Source organism: Ursus maritimus, unplaced genomic scaffold (assembly GCF_017311325.1).
Source record: "Ursus maritimus isolate PB19 unplaced genomic scaffold, ASM1731132v1 scaffold_1, whole genome shotgun sequence".
In the NCBI taxonomy this organism is placed as follows: Eukaryota; Metazoa; Chordata; class Mammalia; order Carnivora; family Ursidae; genus Ursus; species Ursus maritimus.
In genome coordinates this window covers 42,593,721-42,618,887 of record NW_024423343.1, presented here as the reverse complement: position 1 = coordinate 42,618,887, position 25,167 = coordinate 42,593,721, and the positions used below count along the sequence as shown (strand labels likewise).

General features: G+C 38.3%; 1 protein-coding gene across 7 annotated transcripts in view; it reads right to left on the bottom strand.

Moving 5' to 3' along the window:
* Positions 1-25,167, bottom strand: part of LOC103659680 (serine protease 58-like) — a 194,845-nt gene that overhangs the window by 105,546 nt on the left and 64,132 nt on the right. For 6 of the 7 annotated variants that reach the window (XR_005838082.1, XR_005838084.1, XR_005838083.1 and 3 more), the window contains exon 3: positions 11,231-11,333. Coding sequence is in view for 3 of the 7 variants with exons in the window: in XM_040642829.1 (XP_040498763.1) it covers positions 11,231-11,276 (46 nt within the window). In the remaining 4 variants the exon portion in view is untranslated. Of the gene's footprint in view, positions 1-6,749; positions 7,006-11,230; positions 11,334-25,167 lie in introns of those variants that run through there. The other variant, XR_005838085.1, reaches the window with a different exon arrangement.

The window sequence follows — 25,167 nt, the reverse complement described above, 5'->3', positions numbered from 1 at the left end:
CCTAACAGGGCATCAAATACTTTGTAAAGGTGCTGGTATGGCATTAAATTCTCACCTTCCTCCCAAGAGGCATATTTTGGGCCTCTTTAAAAGGCAAGGAAGGTTCTGAACTGTCTGAACAATGTCCTGATAGCATCTCCCTATTCCTTCTCACCTTAAGAGAGAAAGGAGAGCTTCTGGAGAACAAAGAGCTGGGCAAAATGGAGTGCAAACCAGTATGACAAGTAGATTTCAGAACCCTGATGAACATCCCTTCTGACACTCTGTTCGAAATAAAGTACTTATTGAAGAGTTCAATGGACTAGTTTCCAAATTTTGAGGGTACTTCGAGGACATACATGGGTATGTTTTCACAACCGATTTCTGGGATACACTGAAAGGACTGATTACTTGCTAATATGTTTTTTCTTATACAAGACTACTCTGTGAATATGCATTCCTGAGTATTTATGAATAGTTTTTTTTTTTAATTTTTGAGAGAGAGAGATAAACAAGTAATTACTGAATTCAAGGCTACACCTATTCCTCCCACTTCTCCATCTGATATAATTACAGTAAGTCTGGGTTGTGCGTATCTGAACATTTTCTGGTTTTGATTGTCAAGCAATCAAATAGCATTTCTCGCCCCCATTCAGACCCATAATTTAGAAGCTTCTCTACAGTGACACTTAGTGCAGTTTAATTATAATGCTCTTCAATCCAGAAAGCTATTTAAAGGACGATAGAAGCTGTGCATTTTCAGTCCTTTCTCTTAAAAACGATTCAGAAATGTATGTGCAGCTGATCCCAAATTGAAACTTGATACCTGTGTTGTGCATGACTTTGAACAGCAATGCTTTTTCCTTTGTAGAATGGCTGATATTTTAAAATATACATTTCTTTCCACGAAAGAGTACCAAGCACAGTTATGTCATTTTGAAACTTTTTCACCACGACAACTAGAAGAAAGCATGTAAAATTTCACAGTCATGTGCATTCTGTTTCCAGCAAATACTTTTTCATTTCAAAATGAAATTCTCAAGCCCCAAATGGGTAGGTGTTTTAATTCAGCATTAAAATAAAGAACTGCTTTTTCTGGACATATTCTCTTCCCTTCCCTGGCAGTTACTGGTACCAACTTGCTCTTAATTATCTCCCATTCAATGCTAGTCATAACTGCCCGCCTACTTCACACTCAGTCAGGCCAGCCCACGGTACTCACCCTGGCCCCCTCTGTCTGAATCATCTTCTTCCACCCACGTCCTTTCCCACTGCCATTTCCTTTCTCACTTCAGTGCTCTTTTCAGAGGGACATTCTTGCTTTTCCAAAGCTTTTTTTCTTCATTCTGTGTTATGTCCCCTTTATATTCTAGAAAACTGCAATTCTAAGGGAATTTTCTTCCCATCACTGAAGGCAAATCATGCCTAATACATCATAGAATCTGTGCTTCTCAGCTACCCATTAATTCTAGTGTACTTCAGGGAAAAGTAGGATTTGAGAAACTGGACATTCGTTACCTTCACTCTAACATGCAAAAGATAAAACAGAGTCATTTTTTTGTTTCTACCTTGGCAGAGACAAAGGGGAAATTTAAATAGTCAACCTACAGTTTGACATTCCTGTTTCCAGGATTCTCTCACTGATTTTTTTTAAAATTCTACAATTAAGTCCTTTTTTTTTTTTTGCTTCCATATCTTGGCTATTTATTTATTTATTATTTTTTAAAATAATTTTTTATTATGTTATCTTAGTCACCATACAGTATATCCTTAGTTTTTGATGTAGTGTTCCATGATTCATTATTTGAGTGTAACACCCAGTGCACCATGCAATATGTGCCCTCCTTAATACCCATCACCGGCCTGTCCCAATCCCCCACCCCCCTCCCCTCTGAAGCCCTCAGTTTGTTTCCCAGAGTCTCTCATGGTTCATTCCCCCTTCTGTTTACCCCCCCCCTTCATTTTTCCCTTCCTTCTACCGATCTTCCTGCTATTTCTTAGGTTCCATAAATGAGTGAAACCATATGATAATTCTCTTTCTCTGCTTGACTTATTTCACTTAGCATAATCTCCTCCAATCCCATCCATGTTAAGTCCTTTCAAATCATTAACTTTCAAGTCTCCGTTTTTTTCTTAGGCATAAATGCTGACTGAAAGGCTCCTACAAAGTGTGGGAGCCTGGAGGCATAAGGATTTGATACCTGAAGGTATCCAAGCTCTGACCAGCTAACAGAAACTTTGTGTTAATATTAGCCCAGACCATGAAAGCACAATTAAATGTTTCATCTGTACGCATTATTTACTTAGTAATAACATTTTCAGGAGGTATCCATGCATGAAGATAAATCCTGGGCATGCATAGGACAAATCATCTGTCATTATCTTACCAAGACTCCTTACATAGGTCTTGCAGTGACCCCAACAAGCAGAGGGAGGAAAGAGGAAGCCAAGGTTAAATGGTCAGTGATGGCCCCATTGAGGAGGTCCCTTTTCATTAAGAAGTTTACAGTTAAAAGAGATACCCTTGGCCCGACTCCTCATATTATATGGGAAAAATGAAGTTCAAAGTCCTGACCTGTCCGAAGTCATTAGGGAATTAGTTTTAAAAAAATTAGAACCCAAGTATCGGGGCATCTGGTTGGCTCAGTCAATTAAGTGTCTGCCTTCGGCTCAGGTGGTGATCCTGGGGTCCTGGGATCGAACCCCGCGTCTGGCTCCCTGCTCATTGAGGAGTCTGCTTCTCCTTCTCCCTCTGCCCCTCCTCCCTACTCATGCTTTCACTCTCTTTCTCTCTAAAATAAATAAATCTTAAAAAAAAAAAAAAGAACCCAAGTATTGCCACTGACAAAAGGAAATCTGTATTTGTGAGTGCCTGGCACTGTGCTGTTCCCTTTTATCATTTCACCAAATCCTCACAATAACCCCACAGAAAGGCATCATTATCCCCATTTGACAGATAAAAAAACCAAGGGTCATGAAGGTAAGTAATTATTCCAAGTTGACACACATACTGGGCAAGTGATGCTGCCACATGGACCTTCTTGCGGATGTTCACAGCTAACGGTTCACAGCTTTGCGAGCACTCACACAGGAAGTGCCAGGCAGTGAACTGAGCTCTTCAGAGTATCATCTGACTGAAGTCTCACAACAACCTCTGCGCTGTTGTTTATATGTATCATCTTTACCTCCATAATGAAAGCATGGGATTTTAGGCTTCTTTTGTGCCTTTTCTGCTATTTTGTTGTTGTTGTTATTTTTTGTTTTGTATGTCTCTTTAGACACAAAGACCATTCCAAGAAACAGATGGCAAATGGCCCTTTCACATGTTATTGCCTGGAGTCCAAACTGCCAGTGTATTTTAGGAGACAAGAAAGTAATCATACTCTCACAACCCTTAGCATTTTCCCCTAAGGACTGAATGGAAAGTATTTCTTTTCTTTTCCTTTTCCTTTTTTTTTTAAGATTTATTTATTTATTTATTTATTTGAGAAAGAAAGAGAGAGAGAGAGAGAGAGAGAGAGAGTGGTGGGAGGGGCAGAAGGAGACAGAGAATCCTCAAGCAGACTCCACACTCAGCGTGGAACTCAACACGAGGCTCAATCTCATGACCCTGAGATCATGACCCTGAGATCATGACCTGAGCCAAAATCAAGAGTCAGCAGCATAACCAGCTAAGCCACCCAGGTGCCCCAATGAATGGAAAGTATTTCTGAGGGAAGATGAATGAGGGATGAAAGATGACAGCCCTGCCTATCCTTGGAAGTTTGCCAGGGGGAAAATGAACTGAGAGGAGGTGCTTAAGATCTTTGCTCTTACTTTAGGTTTGATTGGGTGGGAAAATGGAGATGAGGGGAAATGTGTTTTTATTATTTTAATTCATCTGCAGTTACACACAGCACAATTCTAACTGCTTAACTCAGAAAATAAAGCAATCTACATTTAAATAAAGTTCTGACTTGTGTCACTAACAACCTATGCATCAAAAATGAGGTAGGGAAAATTAGGAGATATAGATGATAAAAATAACAAAATTTAATGTGTAGTTTCTTTGAAGATTTGTGAACAGACCTTCCAAATCACAATAATGCATTTTAAATGTGACACATTAACTTGGTACTCACTTCATTCAGTCATCCCCCTCTGTCTCCAAACCTTCTCAATGCCCCACCCAATGTCCGGAACACACTCCCTTTCTCAGCTCTATGAGCTCAAGCCTTTTCAATTGTTTAATCATCCCTAAAATTCTTACCTTTCAGGATGTTTTTTGTACTAACTGGAAGTGTGGTGGTGATTTCCTTTGGAATATCTGTCTGAAACAACCTTTTATTCACTTATAAAATGAAAGTCTAGATTAGATCATTGTTGAGGTGTCTTCCAGGTCTTAAATTTTATGTGTTTCTAGTGTAATGTATTAAATCAACAAACATGTATTGAGCACCTACTAAATGTCAGGCACTGTACCAGAAATTGGGGGAATCAGGATGCAGTCCCTCTCCTCAACCACCTTATTCTTTGGCAGGGGAGAGGGGATCAGAGATGACTATCACTCAATATTAAAAATGATAAAATCAAGGTATGTGCACAGGGATCGAGTGGCTAATTCTGTCTAGGTGGTTGATTAAGTAAAACACAGAGAAGATAGCATCTGAGTTGAGCCTTGAGAAATGAGTTAATAGACCCAGACAAGAAGGAAAGAACTTTCTGGATAGAGGGAGCAGCTTGAGTGATGCCATAGAAACATGGGAATATCTGGGTAGAGCAAAGAGAGCATAGATGAGCATACTGGTGGGGCAGTAGGACTAAGACCATATCCTCTGAGAAGTCAGTTATCCAGTATATTAGTAATCTAGGGCTGCCATACAAAATACTACAGACTGAGTAGCTTAAATAACAAAAATTTATTTTCGCACAGTTCTGGAGGTTGGAAGTCCAAGATCAAGGTGTTGGCAGGTCTGGTTTCTCCCCAGGCCTTTCTCCCTGGCTTGCAGACAGCCACCTTTTTGCTGCATCCCCTCGTAGCCTCACAGCAACCAGACTAGCTACCATCAGGTCAGTGTATTAAACCTCAGTCATCCCATTCATAAGAAAACCCTTAGGCCTCACCCAAATGACTGCATATTCTGATTTTACATTTAATTTTTAAGAGAGTTTATTTGTTTTGCCACTTTAGGACTGAAACTGGGAATCCTAGAAAAAGAAGACTTTTGTTAATAGCAATAAAAAATGGTGGCTGACAGACTATATTTTCCAAAGATGGCTGCAACAACCTCTCTCAACCCTCATGCTCTCTTCCAGTGTAATCTTGCCACTGCCCCATCAAGAAGTGGAGTCTCAATCTCATTCCCTTGAATCTGGGGCTCACCTTATGACTCACTTGTTATTAACACAATGGCACTGCATGATTTCTGAGGCCACAAGAAAAGGCCATGAAACTTGCACTCGCTTCTCTTGTAACGCTCACCTTCTGGAAGCCCCACTTTGGGGCCTTCCCTCTCAGAACTCAATCACCAGGCTGGGAACAGTGCAAGCTGTGTGAAGACGCTCCGTGTAGGTGTTCTGGTCAATGGTCCCAGCTAAACCCAGCCTTTAGCTATTCCAGCCCAGGTGCCAGACAGGTGAGTGAGATGCCATCCTGAAACTAGATCCTCTAGTCCCAGCTATTCCAGACATCATCTATTAAAGTCACTCCTGCTCATCTGAGTCTTCCTAGCTGAGGGGCCAGACATCATAGAGCAAAGAAGAGCTGTCTCTACTTGCTTATACTGAATTCCTGATCCATAGAATCTAAGAATATAATAAAATGATTTTTTTCATGGTGCTAAGTTTGGGATGACTTATTAAATAACAATAGTAAATGACTCAGACAATTAAACTACTAAGGGAAGAAAATTTTTGAAAAAATACTTACAATAGATGTATGGAATTGTTGAATCACTATATTATACACCTAAATGTTGTTCCTGAAAACTTCCCTATTTATAATATAGTATATGATTTGATGCTCACAATAATATCCAGTCTCATGAAGAAAATGTTAAATTTGGTTCAGGATATATACCTTTAGAAGGGAAGAGAAATAGATCACACAGTTTAGAAAGATATACCTCAAATTGGTTAATATTTAAAATGTTTTGGTGCTTTAAAAGGAATGTAAGTTTCCATTATCAGGAAAATTAAAATACATAAACATTTTCGTTCTTTCATAATATGGATAAATTAGGCTTTACTATAATTTTTAACTGAATGCATTTCATATTTATTGGTGTTTGTGTTGCTTGCCAAGAGTCAGTCTTGAGAACTAGCATACACATTAGGTTTTTCAACAAAAAATTTGAGGAGGCTTTGATGTTTGCTTAACCAGTTTCATACCCCATTAGGTATACCACATATGGATAGAATCATCATTAAGAAATACACTTTGACAATGGTAACGATGTTAAATTATGACCTCTCTAGAGACCAGGGACCGTGCACTATTATTCATTTGTGTATCTCTGATATTGCCTTAGTTCAGTGCTTTGTATGTAACAGAAGCTCAAAAGCAATTTAATGAATTGAATTAAATTGACATAATTATGATTAGATCTTTAAATCACTTATGTCTAAAATTTTTCTCCAGAACACTATAGAGAAATCAGCAAAAAGATCTGAAATAATTATCCCCAAGTAATACAAAATAGCCATGTAAAATACCACCCACTTCTAAAATGGATATACAAATGCATTACAATAAGCACACCGCATGAGAGACTTCTCTAATTTTATTTCCATGGAGTTTCACACCATTAAAGTGGTATTATAAAGAGCCCAACTGCAGTTCAGGTCAAGACTAACATTGAATGAGGATTCTGCATATGGTTACATACACTTGTCTATATGTGTATGTGTGTGTGCACATGTGTGTATGTTTAGAAGGAAAGCAGATTTATTAGCAGAAATAGAACTTCAGGTCTCATAATCCCATCACAAATATTCTTTGCAACGAGCAGACGGTGACTGGGGCAAAGCAGGGCCTGATGGATGGCTCTAAGGAGACAGAGGGCACAAGCAACCATATTAACATCAAGAGTGCTAGCTTTCCTCCTGGAGACCAGCAAAGCCAAAGTACTCTTCCCACCCCGTGAAGGCTCTCACCCTGATGCTCCCACTAGCATTCATTCTAGTAGAGCTGGGCCCCTGACTAGAGACAAGTCAGGTAGAGGTTCCCTCTCAGTTGATCTATTGTACAACTCAAGATTGCAGGGATAAACTGTTGACTGAAATTTTATCTTTGCTGATAACTTAACTGTGTGCAGACAGTATAATTGCAGCTGGGGATGCAATTAAAATTCAACTCAAAATATATGGTCCCTATCCTTGAGAATTTATAAACCAGGGAGAAAGATAGGCTCAGATATTTCTAGCTAGCTATAGTCATTTCTGACTGTAGAAGTCAGACGCTGATCTATGAAATGAGTAAAGTGTTAGATGGGGAATCTGAGGAGGGGGGCCGTTACCTCTGATATTTTGGAAGAAGATACAGATCTCACTTGAATCTCACTTTTGGTAAACGGTTCTGATTAAAACAATTAGCACTATGAATTTGTAAAATGCTTTTAATAAAACAATAATAAAATTATTTAATTTATTGAATATATACAAAGTCCAGGATACCAGCACTATGCTATGCACTCAACTATTCCTCCTTTTACCCTTAAAAGAGCCCTAGAAGTAGGTACTGTTATTATCCTTGTTTTAATAAAGAAGTTGAAGTTTAGAGAATCAACTTACCCAAGGTCATACAATAAGAAAATGGCAGAGCCAGGATACCAGTCCACATCTGTCTGACTCCAGAGCTCAAGATTTGATTTACTACTTTGAAACGCACATCTCTGTCTCCCCCAACTCGTGTGTGTGTGCGTGTGTGTGTGTGTGTGTGTGTGAATTTTATTTTATAAATGAAGACACTGAGATTTGCAAAAGTCAAATGACTTCCTTATTTCTATATCATTGAAAGTTTTGACAAAGAAAGCCAAAAGACATTAAACAAACAACAGAGTACACTATCTTCAAATAGTATATCCACAGAGATCAGGATATTTCAAACTAAATTTTGCACTGCTCAGTGTCAAGAAAATATCTGTGTTCCTTGCCTCCACAATATATGACTGATATTTAAAAATATTTCTATGTTCTGATTTTCCCTTGCCCTTAAGAAAGAAAAATTTAACACAAGACTTAATTTGTAACTCAAGATTTATCTGCCTTTATCAACGCAAGAGTATTAGTTGTCTTGAAGATTTTCCAGTTAATTCCTAATTAATTATATATTTCAAATTGCTTGTAATATGTTCCTTTTTAAAAAGAGTAGAGAGCTTTATTGGTAGGTTACAATTATAAGATTATACAGTTCCTACAACTAATTTAAAAGTGATTAATGAAGACTCAAGTTTCAAAATGGCAGGAACATTATTTCAAAAATGTTAATTTCCAGCTCATTGAGAGCAGCAAGAACCTCTTCAAATATTTATCTTCAAAAGTGTCAAAATTTCCTATACCAAAATATATAGACCACAATTTTTGAAAAAGATTTCTATGGCATCTGGTGACACAATGAGTTATATACCATATCATATCAACCATTCTATCCATCTGGAATAGGAACAAGGAACTCTCTGTAGCTTGTATTATTCCCTTTAAAGCCCAGGAGGCCATAATTCCTCTCCACTTGAGAACAGAATTATATATAGCCTTCAACCAGAAAGTTAGTCAACTGATCCCTGGTTTCCAAATTAACCAACAAGTATATAACTAGGGCACAATGCTAAAGAAAATGTACAGGGGCACCTGAGTGGCTCAGTTAAGTGGCCAACTCTTGATTTTGGCTCAGGTCATGATCTCAGGGTTTTAGGATTGAGCCCTATGCCTGGTTCCATGCTCAGCGGAGAGTCTCCTCAAGGATATTCTCTTTCCCTCTGCCCCTCCCCCTGCTCACACTCTTTCTCTCTCTCTCTCTCTCAAATAAATAAATAAATCTTAAAGAAAAAAAAAAGAAAAAGTACAAATGGACATCTGGTATCTCATACTGGAATAAGCAAAGAGCAAAGAGCAAACTTAAGTATGTGCTTAGCGTACCACAAAATGCCAAAAGAGTTTAAAAGTAGTTATTAAGGGGTGAAAGTGGACTTTAATGAACTACATTACATTGACTTTATGAACATATTTTTAAAAAAATTTTATGGCAGGGGCACCGGAATGGCTCAGTTGGTTAAACCTCTGCCTTCGGCTCAGGTCATGATCCCGGAGTCCTAGGACTGAGGCCGGCATCAGGCTCCGTGCTCAGTGGGGAGTCTGCTTCTTCATCTCTCTCTGCTCACCCTTCTCATGCTCTCTCTCTCTCTCAAATAATTAAATTAAATTAAAAAAAATTTTTGAAATACATATATGAGAGGTTGAGGGGTGGGGAAGGCATTATAACCTTTTTAGTGGTTGGGGTTGCTAAAGGCAATCAACCTTATTTATATCTCAAAATAGAACAATTTGACGTAATATACAATTGATTAGCCAGAATCCCCAAAAATGTGTTTATTTATGACAAATATTGGAAACTTTTAATTCAGTTCATAAAATGGTTCTAGTCAACAACAGAGCCTATTTCTAAGTTATTGTCCTTATGTGACTCAGTGTTTCAACAATGGATTGTTTAAGCTGAGGCTTCAATAGAGATTGCAGATATACATCCCTGGATGTTTATTGAATGCATAAATTAATGAATGAACTAGAAGCAATAAACCCGGATTCAAAATTCACTTTTTTCTTTTTTCATTTCTAATCTGTGACCTTGGATCACTTACCTTGAGCTTAGGTTTCCACAGCCATAAAATGAAAATTATATACTATATATACTTTATGGAGTTGTTAGGATGATCAAATGAGATAATATAGTAAGACCATCTCATAAAGGTAGTTAAATATCTTATTTGGGTATGAGAGAATTATAAATGAGACACCTATTTGAAGAATTGTATTAAAATCCTTTATAACCTTCCCCTAATCATTCATTCAAATAGATAAAGAATACTATAGGCATGGTATTAGGTACAGAGAAACTTTTGCGATAAAGACTCAGGAAATAAGATGTTTTATGTCCATTTTGACATAGTCTACAAACTATGTAGTCTTTGATATAGCCTATAATTCCTTGTACTTTCAACCTAACCATCTCTCTGTGGTGTCCTTCCATCTTTGAGAATAAGAGAGGAGGTGAGAGTGTCTGTTTTACAAATTGCCTAGTGATTTTCAAAACTCAAAGTTTAATGGTTTGTTTTTTTATAGAGTCATGATACAGGTGCTAATGTCAAAACTGCCCAACCAAAATATCATCCCCTCCATGACCTCACAATCAAAATATCATCCCCTCCATGGCCTCACAACCAAAATGTCATCCCCTCCATGGCCTCACAACCAAAATGTCACCTCCTCTTGAAACCACCTTCTTTCTCTCTGGTCTCCAGGATCTGTCTGGATCACTGTCTCCTGGCCTCCCTGCCCTAGCTCACTTGGCTCCTAACCTGACCTTCAGCACACTCTGCAGTCATTCCCCATCCTGAACAGCTTCTCCATCCTCTCTCCCTCCTGCCCCCAATCTGGTTAGGGGCCTTTCTCACCCTTAGAGTAGGGTATTCAATGAAATCAAGTTTGTTTTTTTTTCTTTACTGAAAAGACATCATCTCAAACATGTTAGTGGAAACATTAATTCACCTTTGGAGCAGATTCCTTTGCTTTAGGAAAATCACTAGAATACTTTTATAAACATAATAACCACCTATTATTCTTAGAGAAAAATGTTAAGTCACCATTCATCTGAAAGCTGGTACTTCAGACAAACATGTTAAATGTGCCATTGATCAACATACATTTTGCTATCTTTAGCATAAATACACCCTTGCAGAGACAGATATATTTTTTTTCCTAAATATGGATTTAGTCTTATGCCTGAAAATTTTCCCCCTCCCCTTGGGAGATATGAATGTCTTTTATACAAAAATTTTCTTACAGATTTGTTTAGAACAGTCTATACCAGGAGCCAGGTCTTACCTTCTCTTAACATCATGCTGCAGTAAAGAACCAGAATGGCCTTGTAACAGTTTTACCATGGCTAAATTGTTGGCAACCCACCCATGGGTTTTTTTTAATTGAATAACCAGACTTTGAAGTACGTCTTTTAAATTGTTACTATCACCTTGCCTATTCTCCTAAGGCTAAAGAGTACCTGGTGGATGAGGTTGAAGAAATTGGATGTTTCCATGGTCAATCATTCTAGGGTGGAAGATGAGGCAGGCCTGGGAATGGACTGGAAGAGGGCAGACTTCTTCCTAGTTATAGACAAAGGAGAGGTTTAAGTGTAAAAACTCCACAACACAAAGATGCCTGGGGGACCTGCCACGTCTCCAACATACAATACTAATTTATTTATATTTAAGATTAATGGAAGAGTCTAAGAGTAGCAAGTAACTTTTCGGCGCAGTTGAGTTACAAGGTACTTTCTGTATGGTGCTTGAGTTATCCCTAAGCCTTCAGTTAAATCTTAAGTGTTATGGTAGGTTTGGCTGTGCTCTAGGAAGGGAAAGCTCTGTATACACCAACTGTAAAACGGAAAAGAGCAAAAGCAGCATGGAAAGACATTTACAGGACTTCAAAAACTAAGCTGTAGGATCTGGAGCTATAACATCTAGATCAGGATGGCTGGTCAATTGATCAGTGACTACCTGGATAGACTGTGGGACATGGAAGTGTTCCTTGGGGATTTATAGAAATTATTCAGGAAGTGAATCCAGTAAAAGAACAGATTTCTCACAATTCTCTCTGAGGTCTACTGCTATTGTTTTGGGGACTATTGATGCAAAAGCACGTGCCTTTTAAAGGTTAAAAGAATTTGGATTCCATTTTTAAATTCACTTTGTCTTTTCTACAAAACCATCAGCTTATTGATAATAAGAACTATGTCTTCTTTATCTTTGCATCATCACAGTTTCTAGAACAGTGTCTAGAACACAATAGTTGCCCAAAAATGTTTGCTGAGTTATGCATGGATAAAGTCTTTCACAACATTGTCTTCAACTTGATGATCTGACTTAAGTCAATAGTCTTATTTAAAACTGGTTATGAGAAATACACTGAAATAGAATTAGTAAGATGCCTCAATCTTCTTTATTATAAGGCTATTGCTATAACTTTCAAGTTGGAAAATATGTTTTAAGCACAAATTCCTGCAAAAAATCTGTGCAATCATATTGCCAGATAATCAGGAAACCAGAGGTGACCCGAAGGTCACCTTCACTTTACGCACGAGGAAATCAAAGCCTCAAGTAATAAAGTCACTTGTCCAATGTCACACACCTCGCAAATTATGGAGTAAGGGCTAGAATGTACCTGTTCTGATTCATTGCTCTTCTTGGTACTACATTATATGCTTCTACTAAATCCCACCATTCATAGGTTCATGTTACTCTGAAACAATTGTTGGTATAGAGATTTTTTTTTTACCATCATACTTTGCTTAACTTTATGAGTTTTGCAGATCCTTAAAAGTCTTCAGAAAGACCTATGCTGGGGCCCCACCCTAAGTTAGTAGGACTTAAGCACTGATATTTTAATAAAAAACTGCCCAAATGATTCTAATTGCAGCTCATATTAAAAATCATTGCCCTGAAATTGTTTTATTCAATGTCCTTATCCATTTTCCAATTCTTTTGTCCACCTCTCCCAATTTCTCCCTCATGCCCTACTCTATGGTTAAGTAGGAAACACAGAATGCAGAGTCCTCATTTTGGGTTTCACTACTGACTGGTGGGAACTTCCTAAATTAGTGAAGTTCAATGCAAAAAATATTTAATTTTACATTAAACACAAAAGATATCACCACTTGTGTGGGACAACACAGTATTGCATTATTTTAGAGAATAGGCTTCCATAAAATCATGACCAGCAAGAAACATATAATTCATATTTCAGCCACCAGGGAAATTTTTACCTGTAGATATACATCCTCTTTGTTAAAAGTCTTCAAGGAGAAGTATCTCATATTTCCCTTCATCATTCTTAGCCACACTGCTAAGAATGTTTTTTATTTAACCAATTCAGTGGCAATGAAGAACAATGAATAGATTGCCTGTTTACTTATCTTTACTCGTGGACTCATGAATTCATAACTTAGCCTTTTTCCCTTCAGGCTAATAATAAATGAGTTATCCTGTCATTAAGGCCTAAATTTTTCAACCATTTAAATTTTTCATTCCTCTTCTCTGAACAGCATCAGACCTCTGTATGATAAAGTATTTATCTATGTTTTAACATATCATTTGAAGATGCAAAATGCAATGAGGTCATCATTTTCAAAAAGATTAATTTAAGAGAAAGAGAGAATGAGAGAGAGACAGTGTGTGCATGTCATTGGGGGGAGGGGTAGAGGGAGAGCGTCTCAAGAAGAGTCCCCACCTGAGCTTGGAGCCTGACAGGTGGGGGGCTCAATCTCATGACTCATGAGATCACGACCTGAGCCGAAACCAAGAGTCCGATGCTTAACCCACTGAGCCACCCAGGTGCCCCTAGCAATGATGTCATCATTTTTAAGTATTATAGTCACCAGGTCATAAATCATAACTACCTTGCCTTGTATCTGAAAGCAGAATGCAAACATAATGCTTTCTTCCTTTGGTAATGTCTATAATTTACACATAGCATTAATAAGGCTCTGGGTATAATTCAAATGTACAGATTACACTCACAATGCCATAAACATAAGCTTTTCTTAGAGCAAACTGTCACTGAAGCACCAACTCAGATAACAGAATTAGTCATTAACTCTTCAGGCAGCCTTTACATTTTCTTTATGGAGTATTTTCTATGCCCGTCGTAATATTGTGCCATTTTTACCAACTAGTTAAGATTTCATTGTATAAACAGTAGCTGAATATATTCATGTCAAAGATAATCATTCCTTTAAAAGGTTTCTTTGTCAGGTATTCATTAAAGTAGGTTTCACTTCAAAATGATAGTCACTAATAAAGGGCAAACATCTTACCCATTTGGCAGGTTTTTAAAAAATAATTTAATTCTATTAGCGCTGTATCAAATCCTCAGCCTATATTAGGTCTCCTATATTAACAGCACAAAGATCTGTTTTATGAATGCACACAACTGGTGGGCATACAAAGTGAAATCATCTGTGTATCATATAAAAACCACAAAACAGGAAACCACAAAAGGGATGATGTTCCTGGGTGCATCAGAAATTAATTATTGGACATACCTATTTGCACCACTGCTATCCTTTGTAAACAGTGCTTCCACTTTCTTATATTGGTCTTCAGAAATTCATTTTGTAATAAATTCCCTAAATAAAAGCTTCTCCCCAGCTGATGTTTACCACTCCAAGCTGCATGAAGCATTGGCATTTTGCTTCAAGACAGGAGGTAAGAGGAATAAATACAGTGCCAGCTACATTTCCTCCAGATCAGATATGTGAAGTTATGAGCATTATAATGGGTAGCGTGGGTGACACAGAATTTCACAGAAACGCCTACACAAAGAGCAGCCCTTCTTCAGAAGGCACAACAGACACCATTTTGTCTCATTCCAAAGCAGTTCACAATCTTCTCCAGTTTTTCAGTTGAAGCTTTCAGATACAGTTTTTTAAAATCTAAACCTGATATAATATGATGAATTTTTAGGAGGGCAATTTGATTTCTAGACAGTGGGAGAGGGAATAGATAGGTACAAGAATTGAGGTCACAGCTTGTAAATATATCTGAATTCTCTGAAGGAGCAAAGTGAGAATAGCCTTTATGTACAGTCACATGGACACTGATAATCATTAAATTAAAGCCAATATGAAAAATAAACATCCATTCTTAGATTACTTCATCGGAGAGAACCACATTTGCCTGGGAGCTTGGTGACGGGGGTGGAGGAAGGGATTTAGAGTAGGAGTAAACGATGAATCCCACTCCATGTCGTTCTGTGGAGATATGTGAGAAACCAGCTGTGGACTCCTGCGTAGGAAGCCTCACCCTGGGAGCCGACCTACTGGGACTGTGGGCTAACTGTGAATGCAGCACTGTAGCTGTTTCAGGAGATAATAGGTGATCAGCGGCTTTGTGTGCTTTTGTGGTTTTGTGGGGGAGGGGGTGTTGTTGTTTTGTTTTGTTGGCAAGTCAAAACATATATCTAAGACAAAGTCGGCTTTCAACACTGTAATTTGACATTTTCCCAAATTTAGTGTTAGCCCTTATATCATTTTGGGGTGTATCTTTAAGAATTCCCTCCAACCCCAGGGGCACATTCTTTTCTATATCCTGAGTACTATCCATCTTCATCCTTTAAGAGAAGATTTTATTTTATTCTATTTAATTTTATGTATGTGTTATTTATGTGTTATTTGTTATACACATAAAATTTTACCATTTTAAAGCGTACAATTCAGTGACATTTACTACATTCACAATGTTGTACAATGATCACCACAATCTAGTCCAAGAAAATTTTCATCATTCTATTTCGTTTTTTGCATTTTCATATTGAACTTTTTGGCTTTGTTTGTTGTTGTTGTTTTCAAATTTTTGTTTAAATTCTAGTTAAGATGTAGTGTAATATTGGTTTCAGGAATAGAATTTAGTGATTCATCATTTACATATAACACTCATCACAAGTGCCCTCCTTAATACCCATCATCCATTTATCCCATCCCCTGCCCAACATTTTCATCATTCTAAAAGGAAAGCCCCTACTCATTAAACAGTCACTCTACATTACCCCCTCCTCTGGCCCTTGACAACCAGTAATATGCTTCTATCTCTATGGCTTTGCCTATTCTGGATATTTCATATAAATGGAACCATACAATATGTGCCCTTTTGTGTATGACTTCTTTCACTTATAATGTTTTCCAGGATCATCCATGTTGTATCTATATCTGTTTTGAAGCAACAGGAAGTCATATGGAGCCTAGTCTGGTTAATAAGCTAATATTATTTGAAAAAAGTTTAAGTGGTATTATAATGTAATGATATTAATTTTCCTATGTGTCTTATGTTTTGCTTTTTATGCCTTTGAGTATATAGGTTCTATCTACACTTAAAAAATACACACAACTAAATAAACATGACAATACAGTATTACCTACACTCAAAGTATAAGTCTTTTTTTTTTTTAAGATTTTTTTTTTATTTATTTATTCGACAGAGATTGAGACAGCCAGCGAGAGAGGGAACACAGGCAGGGGGAGTGGGAGAGGAATAAGCAGGCTCATAGCAGAGGAGCCTGATGTGGGGCTCGATCCCATAACGCCAGGATCACGCCCTGAGCCAAAGGCAGACGCTTAACCGCTGTGCCACCCAGGCGCCCCTCAAAGTATAAGTCTTGCTTGGTTACTGTCAAGTAGACTTTTATAAGGTTCTCTTTGCAGGAGGCAGGGGTTGGTTAAAGGATGTTACACCGAAGACGTTATACCGGAACTATGACATCTCCCTAATGAATAATGTGAGGTATTCATAAATCAGATCTCAGAGGCAAAGCATTCAAATTAGGCTTTTGTAGTCTCTCTTTGTAACATCCCTCCTGTTTAATTTTTCCCTTTTCCAGTTCTCCGACAAAGGTGAAGTACCTAGTTAATAAAAAATATTTACTCTAAAATATTTATGACTTACTGAACTTAGAAACTAATGGAGAGATACTTGCTTAATTCTACAAAATTAATTGCCTTTGGAGCAAGAAGTAGAGAAAAATATTAAGAACAAGATCTTTCCTAGTCCCCTCAAATCATACCACATGGACCAATGTGGTCCTCAAACTTCTGTGTGTCTAAGAATCACTGGGATATTTATAAACAATATAAATTTCTAGGCCCCAGAGATTCTGATTCAATCTGGGTGAGGATCAGAAATCTACAGGTTTTGGTTTTTTTTAAAGATTTATTTATTTATTTGAGAGAGTGTGTCCACACAAGGAGGTGCAGGGAGAGGGAGCATCTCAAGCAGACTTCCGGCAGAGCACAGAGCCCAAAGCAGTGCTTGATCTCATGACTCTGAAATCATGACCTGAGTTGAAACCAAGTGTCAGTCCCTCAAACGACTGAGCCACGCAGGCACCCCAGAAATCTATACTTGTGATAACTATCCTAAATTGGTGGTTTTCAAACTTTAGTGTGTCTCAGAATCGCCCTGAGAGCTTGTTAAAACACAGATTTCTGGACCCTATTCCCAGAGGTTTTGATTTTGTAGGTCTGGAGCAGCTCCTGAGAATTTACCTAACAAGCCCCCAGGTGATGTTGGTGCTGCAGGTTGGGGACCATATTCTGTGGTCTTTGGTGATTCTAAAATAACTGTGCCTTGGCACGCCTGGAGACATACTGATAAACTAATCACACTTCTGTAAATCAGGCTAAGCTGTGTGGCAGTCTGTGATAACATAGCATGACTTTCAAAATGATGGAATAAAATAAAGCTCTGTTCCTAGCTGGGAAGCATCAGTACATTTCACAATTTTAATATTGTACCATTTTAATATGAAAAATCAGTCGTGGACCAAAAACCAATGCATGCAAAACAATATTTTCTTTTGACGTTCAGGTGTGCATATAGAAATTTTTAAAGTCTTGTTGTAGATTTCATTTAAAATAATACATTAAGGAGGGCACTGTGTTGTGATGAGCACTGGGTGTTCTACTCAACTAATGAATCATTGAATACTACGTCAAAAACTAATGATGTACTATATGTTGGCTAACTGAACATTATAAGAAAACTTGGAAAATAAAAAAATTAAAAAAAAGAAACTAGAATTTTCTAAAAATGTAATAAATAAATAAATAAATAAATAAATAAAATAATACATCAAAAAAACCACCCAAAGCGCTAAGAACGGCACTGTTTAACAGCTTTGGGTTTCAATTAGAAAACTGATTCAGGAGTACACCCTACTGGATGTTTCTGATATTGCAAAGGAAAAAATTGTGAAAGTTTTAGCATTTAATATCTTTCTTTTATGTATTAATTTCTTTCTATATTTCTTCATAAGAATGGTATAATGGAAATGTCATGAACTTTGGAGGGCTCAACATCTTCCTTTTCTTTGTGAGCCTCTTTGCTATGTTATGTCACCTTAAGCAAGTTACTCAAGCTTTAGGTTCCTACTCTGTATAACAGGGTAAATAATAACCACCACCCAGCAGAACAGTTGTGAAAAATCAGTGGAATAAAACATTTAAATTCCCAGTACAATGCTGGACTTGTTTTGGAACTTATGACCTTTATACAGATCCATGTCTACATGTGCACATATGTATCACCAAACAGAAAAGATAAAAAAAAAAAAAAACACTTTCTGATTTTTCTGTATAAGTTCCCCCAAACTTAATTCTGCTTCAAAGCAACAATATTTACCAGAACATGTGGGGACTCCACGTTAGTACCCCTCTGCGTTTTGATTTCTGACAGTTCTATGCATTAATGAATCAGGGAAGACTAGGCCCTGGTAAAGTCACATTATTTTTACTGGTATTAAAATTTTATAATGAAGTGAAGCATTCCAGATAAATAATTTCCTGTAAATAAGTTATTTAAGTAGAATCCATACACAGTGCCTTCAGTCAATTAATTCTTTAATGTTTTCCCTAGGGGAGGACATTTGTAAGCTGGTCCTTACCTAAGATAAGCACTAGGAAATGACATCACATTGATGTCAAGGCCCAAACTGTGATGTCTCCAGACCCTAATTGTGCTTAGGAACTCATCACATTTTGAGGCCCTCACATCTCCCTTTTGATTCATAGAGGGTCCATGGTGATCTCATGTGTGCTTGGGAACTGGTCCGTGCATATTTTCTGCTGTAGCCTCCTGGTCAAGAAATCCAGAGATATGATTCGGTGACCTACAGTAGGGCTCCAGAATGTTTATTAAAACAAGTGATCCAGGAGATTCTGATGAAAGGTATCCAAGGGTTACATAATGTAGGAAAAAATCCTACATGGGAAGCATTGTCCTAGGAACGAGCAGGAGTTGGTTTTCTGCTCCTGCTTGCTGTAATTATTGGAATAGAATCAAGCAGTACTTCTACATTCAATAAGAACTCTCATTAGCTAGGCAGAATATCAGTTATGATTACCAGGGGGCACTGTGGTTCAATTTAAGTGTCCTTTTGATTCTAGTGTTGCAAACTACCATGATTTATGAGGCCCTTGTTGCAGTAAAAGACAATTATTAAAAGTGATACTATCCCTGCCTCCTTACCTGCTGCCCTATATTAGAGTCAGATTGTTTAAGCTAGCTCAGGGCCCAGCAGAGTGTGGCACAGAGAAGGCATCCAGTAAATACATGTTGAATGAATCCTTGTGTTGCCATAGTACCAGTTACTTCAAAGATTGGGGTTTATTTGGAAGATATATTTTTTAGACTCAATATTCATGATCAAGCAGTCTTTCCAAGCTTTGAGTGCCTATCCAATGTAGCTCTACTCCAGATAACTCAGGGATTTGGGGAAGTTTGAGTCCTGGTATGCCCAGAGAAGACTAGCTACGTAAGATAACTCTGGCTCCCCGTCATTCACTTACAGCAGCTTATCAAAAATCACATTCCTTCAACATTCTTAAAATAGCGTTAGACTAGGGCGTGTATGAAGTTCACATGAAGAGGAAATTAATTGGGACTCAATGTTTTGAATAGTTATATGGGGATTAGGCAGGTTCTATTATTAAAGGTCAAGTGTTAGACAAGTAAGTAGGATTTCTTTTTACCTTGGGTAATACTTGTTAGTGTTCTTAAAGTAATGTGGATTTACTTACAGAGGTCACATGATAGTTCCTTCTTACTTCTAATCAGTAAACATGGATTACTTCACTTTTTATTGCTCTGTAAAAGTTGTAACTGGTAGATGACAGTGCCTTGTGTACCAGGGTCGCAATAATATAAAATTATTAACTTTTATTTTCTTCCCCAAGTCAGGAATTTCTGAGAGTGATAACACTAAGATAAACCCTGAATTGGGCTCTCCAAGAACCCATACGGAAAAAGCCTGGAAGAATGAAAAAATGAACAAAAAAATAGCTTGATGAAAAAAGAATGGTTTTAATCTGTTTAAAAAAGAGTTTAAAAAATTCTCACCATGTTCTCCTGTTTACTATGAATTTTAAACCACATGCATTTATTACTGTTTTAAAATAGATCATTGTTAAAGAAGAAATAATTACAAAGATATTACTTATAGAGTATTTGCTTTTAATAGAAAATAATCAAGCAACCATAGAAATAGGAACTCTTTTTTATTGAGTCTAGCATGAGAATTAGGTATTATGTTATTCTAGGTTCTTCCATGCCATCTAGTGGGAGATTCAAAAGGTTTTATCTGAGTTTTGTGTAGATTATTTAGCATCATTTCTTTCAACTTTTCATTTGTAGCAAATCAACCACATTATACCTGGTAACTGGTGCATGTCAAATTATAGGCTGAAAATGAAACTAAAGCAGATGAAGCAGAGTGTAAGCCCTGCCTTATGTTACAAATAACTTTATGATAGAATATGCTCAAGTTTCCAGCTCACATCACTAATGACACCAATGAGAGATTTCATGGTTAAAATATAGGCCATTACTGCTGCTGGTAAATCATTATATTATGGTATGATGACACATACTGATTTATTCAGGCGAGAATATCCTCAGGACACAATTCCTAGTTGAAAATAGAATATAATGCCTTTTCATATGCTGTTTCCTGTCTTTCCTCTCTTCAGCCCCTCCCCCTTCTCTGCATGATGAAATCTTACCCATCTTTCAAGATTGCTCTGATATCATGTCCTCTGCAAAATTTGCCTTTGTCACAATCTACACAGTCTACCTGCATGCACACAGATGGAAACACACAGAGAGACCTGTGGGACTAATCTGTCCTCCTGTTGCATCTAGAGTACTTTGTTCTCACACTTCTGTTACCACATTAACTAGTATTATTATTTTCACAAACAGAGCTCCTCGAGGACAAGAGCTGTATCTTTTTCATCTTTGGATTAGACACAATGAATGAATGAATAAATGAATGAATGAAAGTATAGAGTCATCACTACTGCTCATTTCTCTTACTCAGTTGGTTGCAGAAGCCACTCATATTCAACTCCCAGTGACTGCGCTGAAAACAAATGGAAAATTATGGAGTATGTGTGAAGGCATGGGTGGGAGAGTAGGAACTGACAGATCAGCAGAAATAGCTTTTCAAGGGATATGTAATGAGCTTCCCCTTTCTGTACCTTCTTCCTTCACCCTTAGTCCCCTTCTCCCCTAGGACCGAAGAGACAAAAAACTGAAGAGACATCTCACAGTTGGCGACTTGGCTTAGTTCCACTGATGCATGCTTATGGATGGCAGTGAGAGTCACAGAAAACTCAAGTGCTAATAGTGACAGTTCGGTTGGAAGTGAAGGAAAAAAACTACAGTACTTGCCCTATACCATAATGCGTATTCATAGGCAAAGCCTATCTCTTGAGTCCAGCTCCAGCTACCTAGCCTTTCTGGGGGATCTCTTTTACTTGCCCCAGATAGACACTAGGGCTCCTCCTGTGACGTTCAAAAGGAAATAACCACCTCTCCTGAGACTCAAGGGGAGAATCCTCATTGGCTGACCACTCTAGCCTGACAAAGCAAGTTCATCTCCAACCCCCTACAGCACTTACAGAGCCCTGACCTGGAGACACTGTTACTCTTAGTGGACCCATGTTCAGAGGACACAGAAAGGAAAGGAAGCAATAAACATAATCTCACCAGAACTATACGGTTATAAAGTGTGTTGTAACTATACTCCAAATCAAGGTCAGCCCAGAACTAGAGAAACTTGTGATTTACATTATCACCTTTAAATCCTAATTGCAGGCAAAACATATAATCCTTCTTTATCTGTCCTCCAACTTGATAAGAATGAGAAAAGCAACTTTAACCCATTTGAGGTTAAAATTGCCATTTTTCATGTTTATGGTTTTCATTTTATCAGATGTTCAGGCTGAGAGAGTGTAGGCCAAGTTTTTTTTTCTTCTGAGCATTAATATGGGAAGTACATGTAGGATCTGTAGCATATGGATGAGGAGGCCACAGGCAGTGAATAATGTGGTCTAAGGGCCACAGCTAAGAGACCACTGAGGACAAACGGAGCTAACTGGGAGAACTGTAATTAAGAGAGGATTTTGAGAGTTCTGGTCTCTGTCTCAAAAAATGGCATCACTGTTTTTTTCAGTGAGTTCAAGCCAAACCTTGGTTTCTATCTCCTCGCACACCCATGCATTCATCTGTCATGTGAATTTCATTAAAAAAAATTTCCCAAGTATATCAGTATGTCCACTTCATACCATTCCAGTGCCACGAACCTAGTCTAAGCCACCATCAGTCCCATTAGAACCACCTAAGTGGTCTCCCTGCTCCCACCCTTGCTGCCACCCCCTACCACTTCCAGACTATTGTCTACACAGCAGCCAATATGATCTCAGCAAAGCATAAGTCATATAACATGTATCATTTAAGGTAACAGTAGCTACTATAATAAAGAAACCCCCATATTTGAGTAATGTGGATTTTACTTCTCACTTGCCTAATAGGGGATTCTTTGTCAGGGCCAGGCTAACACAGGGCAAAGCCTAGTTATCTTCAATATATGAAGTTAACATCCATATAGCTGATAGAAATGGAAAGAAAAAGTGAGGCAGGCACATCTGTTCCTCTGATATTTGCCCAAGAGAGACACGTAAATCACTCCTGTTCATATTCCAATTGCAAGAATTCATCCATGGCTTCTCTTGATGCAAGGAGATGCCCTGACTGGGCAGCTGCTCCCCTGAAACAACTCCACTACTCTATAGCTCTTAAATGGACAGCTGCCATCTGTTAAAATGTAAGGCAGAGCTTATTCATCTGCTTATAATTGTCCTAGAGGTTCCTGTCTAACTATATCCAAAGCTTCTAGATCCTCATGATCTGACCACTTCTACCTCTCTGCGCTCCAGCTCCCAGGCCTTTATTCTGATCATTGCTTATTGCCAACTCAGCATTTGTTGTTCTCTTTGTCTAGAAGATTCTTTCATTAGATCTTCATATAACTGATTCCTTTTCATCATTTACATAGATATGCGGTGGGACCCAAGAATCTGGACTTTAAATGGCACTTTAGGTGACTCTGATGCAGATGGTCAATGGCCCAAATTCTGAGAAACACTGGGACAGTAGTTGACAATATGGACTCTGAGAACAGAGATACGTAGTTCCAACATTACTCAGACCCTTCCACCAAGTCTATAACCTTGGGCCATTTACTCAGGTCAAATTAAGTACATAGCATGGAGTCTGGCACCTAGTAAGTGGCACAAAGGAGTGCCTATAGATGCATCATGCAGTTTTAGAAGAAGTAGGGATAGAATTAGACAAAAGGAGATTTGAATCTTAAATAAGCAAGTGTTATGACTCCTGGAAAATAGTTTGGATGTGCCTCGTGAGATTATGGAAGGCCACTACAGAGTCTTAAGCAGTGGAGTGATGTCTGATGAGTGATTTGAGATGCCTCTGTTTACAACCACTCTGAGCAGTTATTAAAGAAGGTTAGATCTGGTGGGGAGAGCCTGACTAAGAGACATGCCAGTACTCTGGATAAAAGAAGATCCTATTGTATGGACTGAACAGAGAAATGGATCAGGGAGAGGAGAAAACAGAAAGAAGCAGCAAAAGAGGTTGGCAGCATGAAAACCGAGGAGAAAAGATGGAAAAGAAATACGTGTGATCTCAGTATGGGCAGAGCCTTATCTAATAGGAGGGCAGTGATTCCTAGCCTAGATTATACCCAGGAGAAAAAAGACTAAGGAACTTCAATAGACACAGCAAGTGGTACAATACAATCCTCAAAGCAAACGATTCCATAGAAGCCAGAGTTCAGTGGCTGAGGTTTTGAAGAAGTCATGCTAGTCACAGCTGAAGGGAAAACTGGTGCTTTGGTAAGGCATCAAGTCAGAAATTGCAATGACAGGGGCGCCTGGGTGGCACAGCGGTTAAGCGTCTGCCTTAGGCTCAGGGCGTGATCCCAGCGTTCTGGGATCGAGCCCCACATCAGGCTCCTCCGCTATGAGCCTGCTTCTTCCTCTCCCACTCCCCCTGCTTGTGTTCCCTCTCTCGCCGGCTGTCTCTATCTCTGTCGAATAAATAAATAAAATCTTAAAAAAAAAAAAAAGAAATTGCAATGACAACAGGAAATTGCCTTATGACTTTTCCATAAAGTTGCAATATCCTAGCTGAGGGGCAGCTTCTAGGGATGAGAGGGGTGCAGGGGGGAGGGGAACAAAGTCAAAGAGAGTCAAAGCCCTAGATATAGTTAAAAGGTAGATACATCTTGTATAAAATGTGTGTTCAAGGAACACTAATGTGAAGGAGAGAGACGGAGCAGCAGCCAAAAGGTGGCAGAGTGAACTTTGATCCCCTGATGCCTGTTTGCTAGTAGATAGGAGCCATTCTTTTATCCAGATACAACCTGCACATGTGCTCACTCTCTCTCATGCGTAAACTTTCCACTGCTAACGAACAAAATCCCTTTGACTCTCCATACCAAAGCCATTCACACGCCTACATTATAAACTGACTGCTGACCTAGTTTGAGTATAATGAAAATTCCACGTAGGTAGGGTGGATCCAGGTTTTGTGAGGGCTAAAGCTTGTATTACTTGGTTGATCCTTCTTAAGAAAAAGAATATAAAATACAATGTTAGGTACCAAAAATGAATATTTATTAGGGATAAGAAGAGGATTCATGACAAATTACCTTGGAGCTTTGGAAGGCCAGATCTCTTCCTTGTGACACTTCCCTATGCCATGTACTAGAAACGCTTACGTAGAAGTACAATCTCACTTCCTCCCCACTTAGAACACTCTACGACCCCAGAAACTTCCAACATTCACAGAGATCCCAGCAAGTAAGGCGCTCCAAAGCTTAAGCTTCAATTACTGCACAGTGAAACTGCCTTTTTGTCAAGATGTTTCTCCTCTGCTCCAAGGTACGGTAACCCTAATACCTGACTGAAACGAAGGACTTCTACATGTCCTCTTTTTAATAAAGTTACTATGTGTGCTTTCCTTGAAGGTGGAGGGCTAAACATGGTCATCAGGAAAAACCCTGCAGAGGTTTGAGGCTCTAAACTCT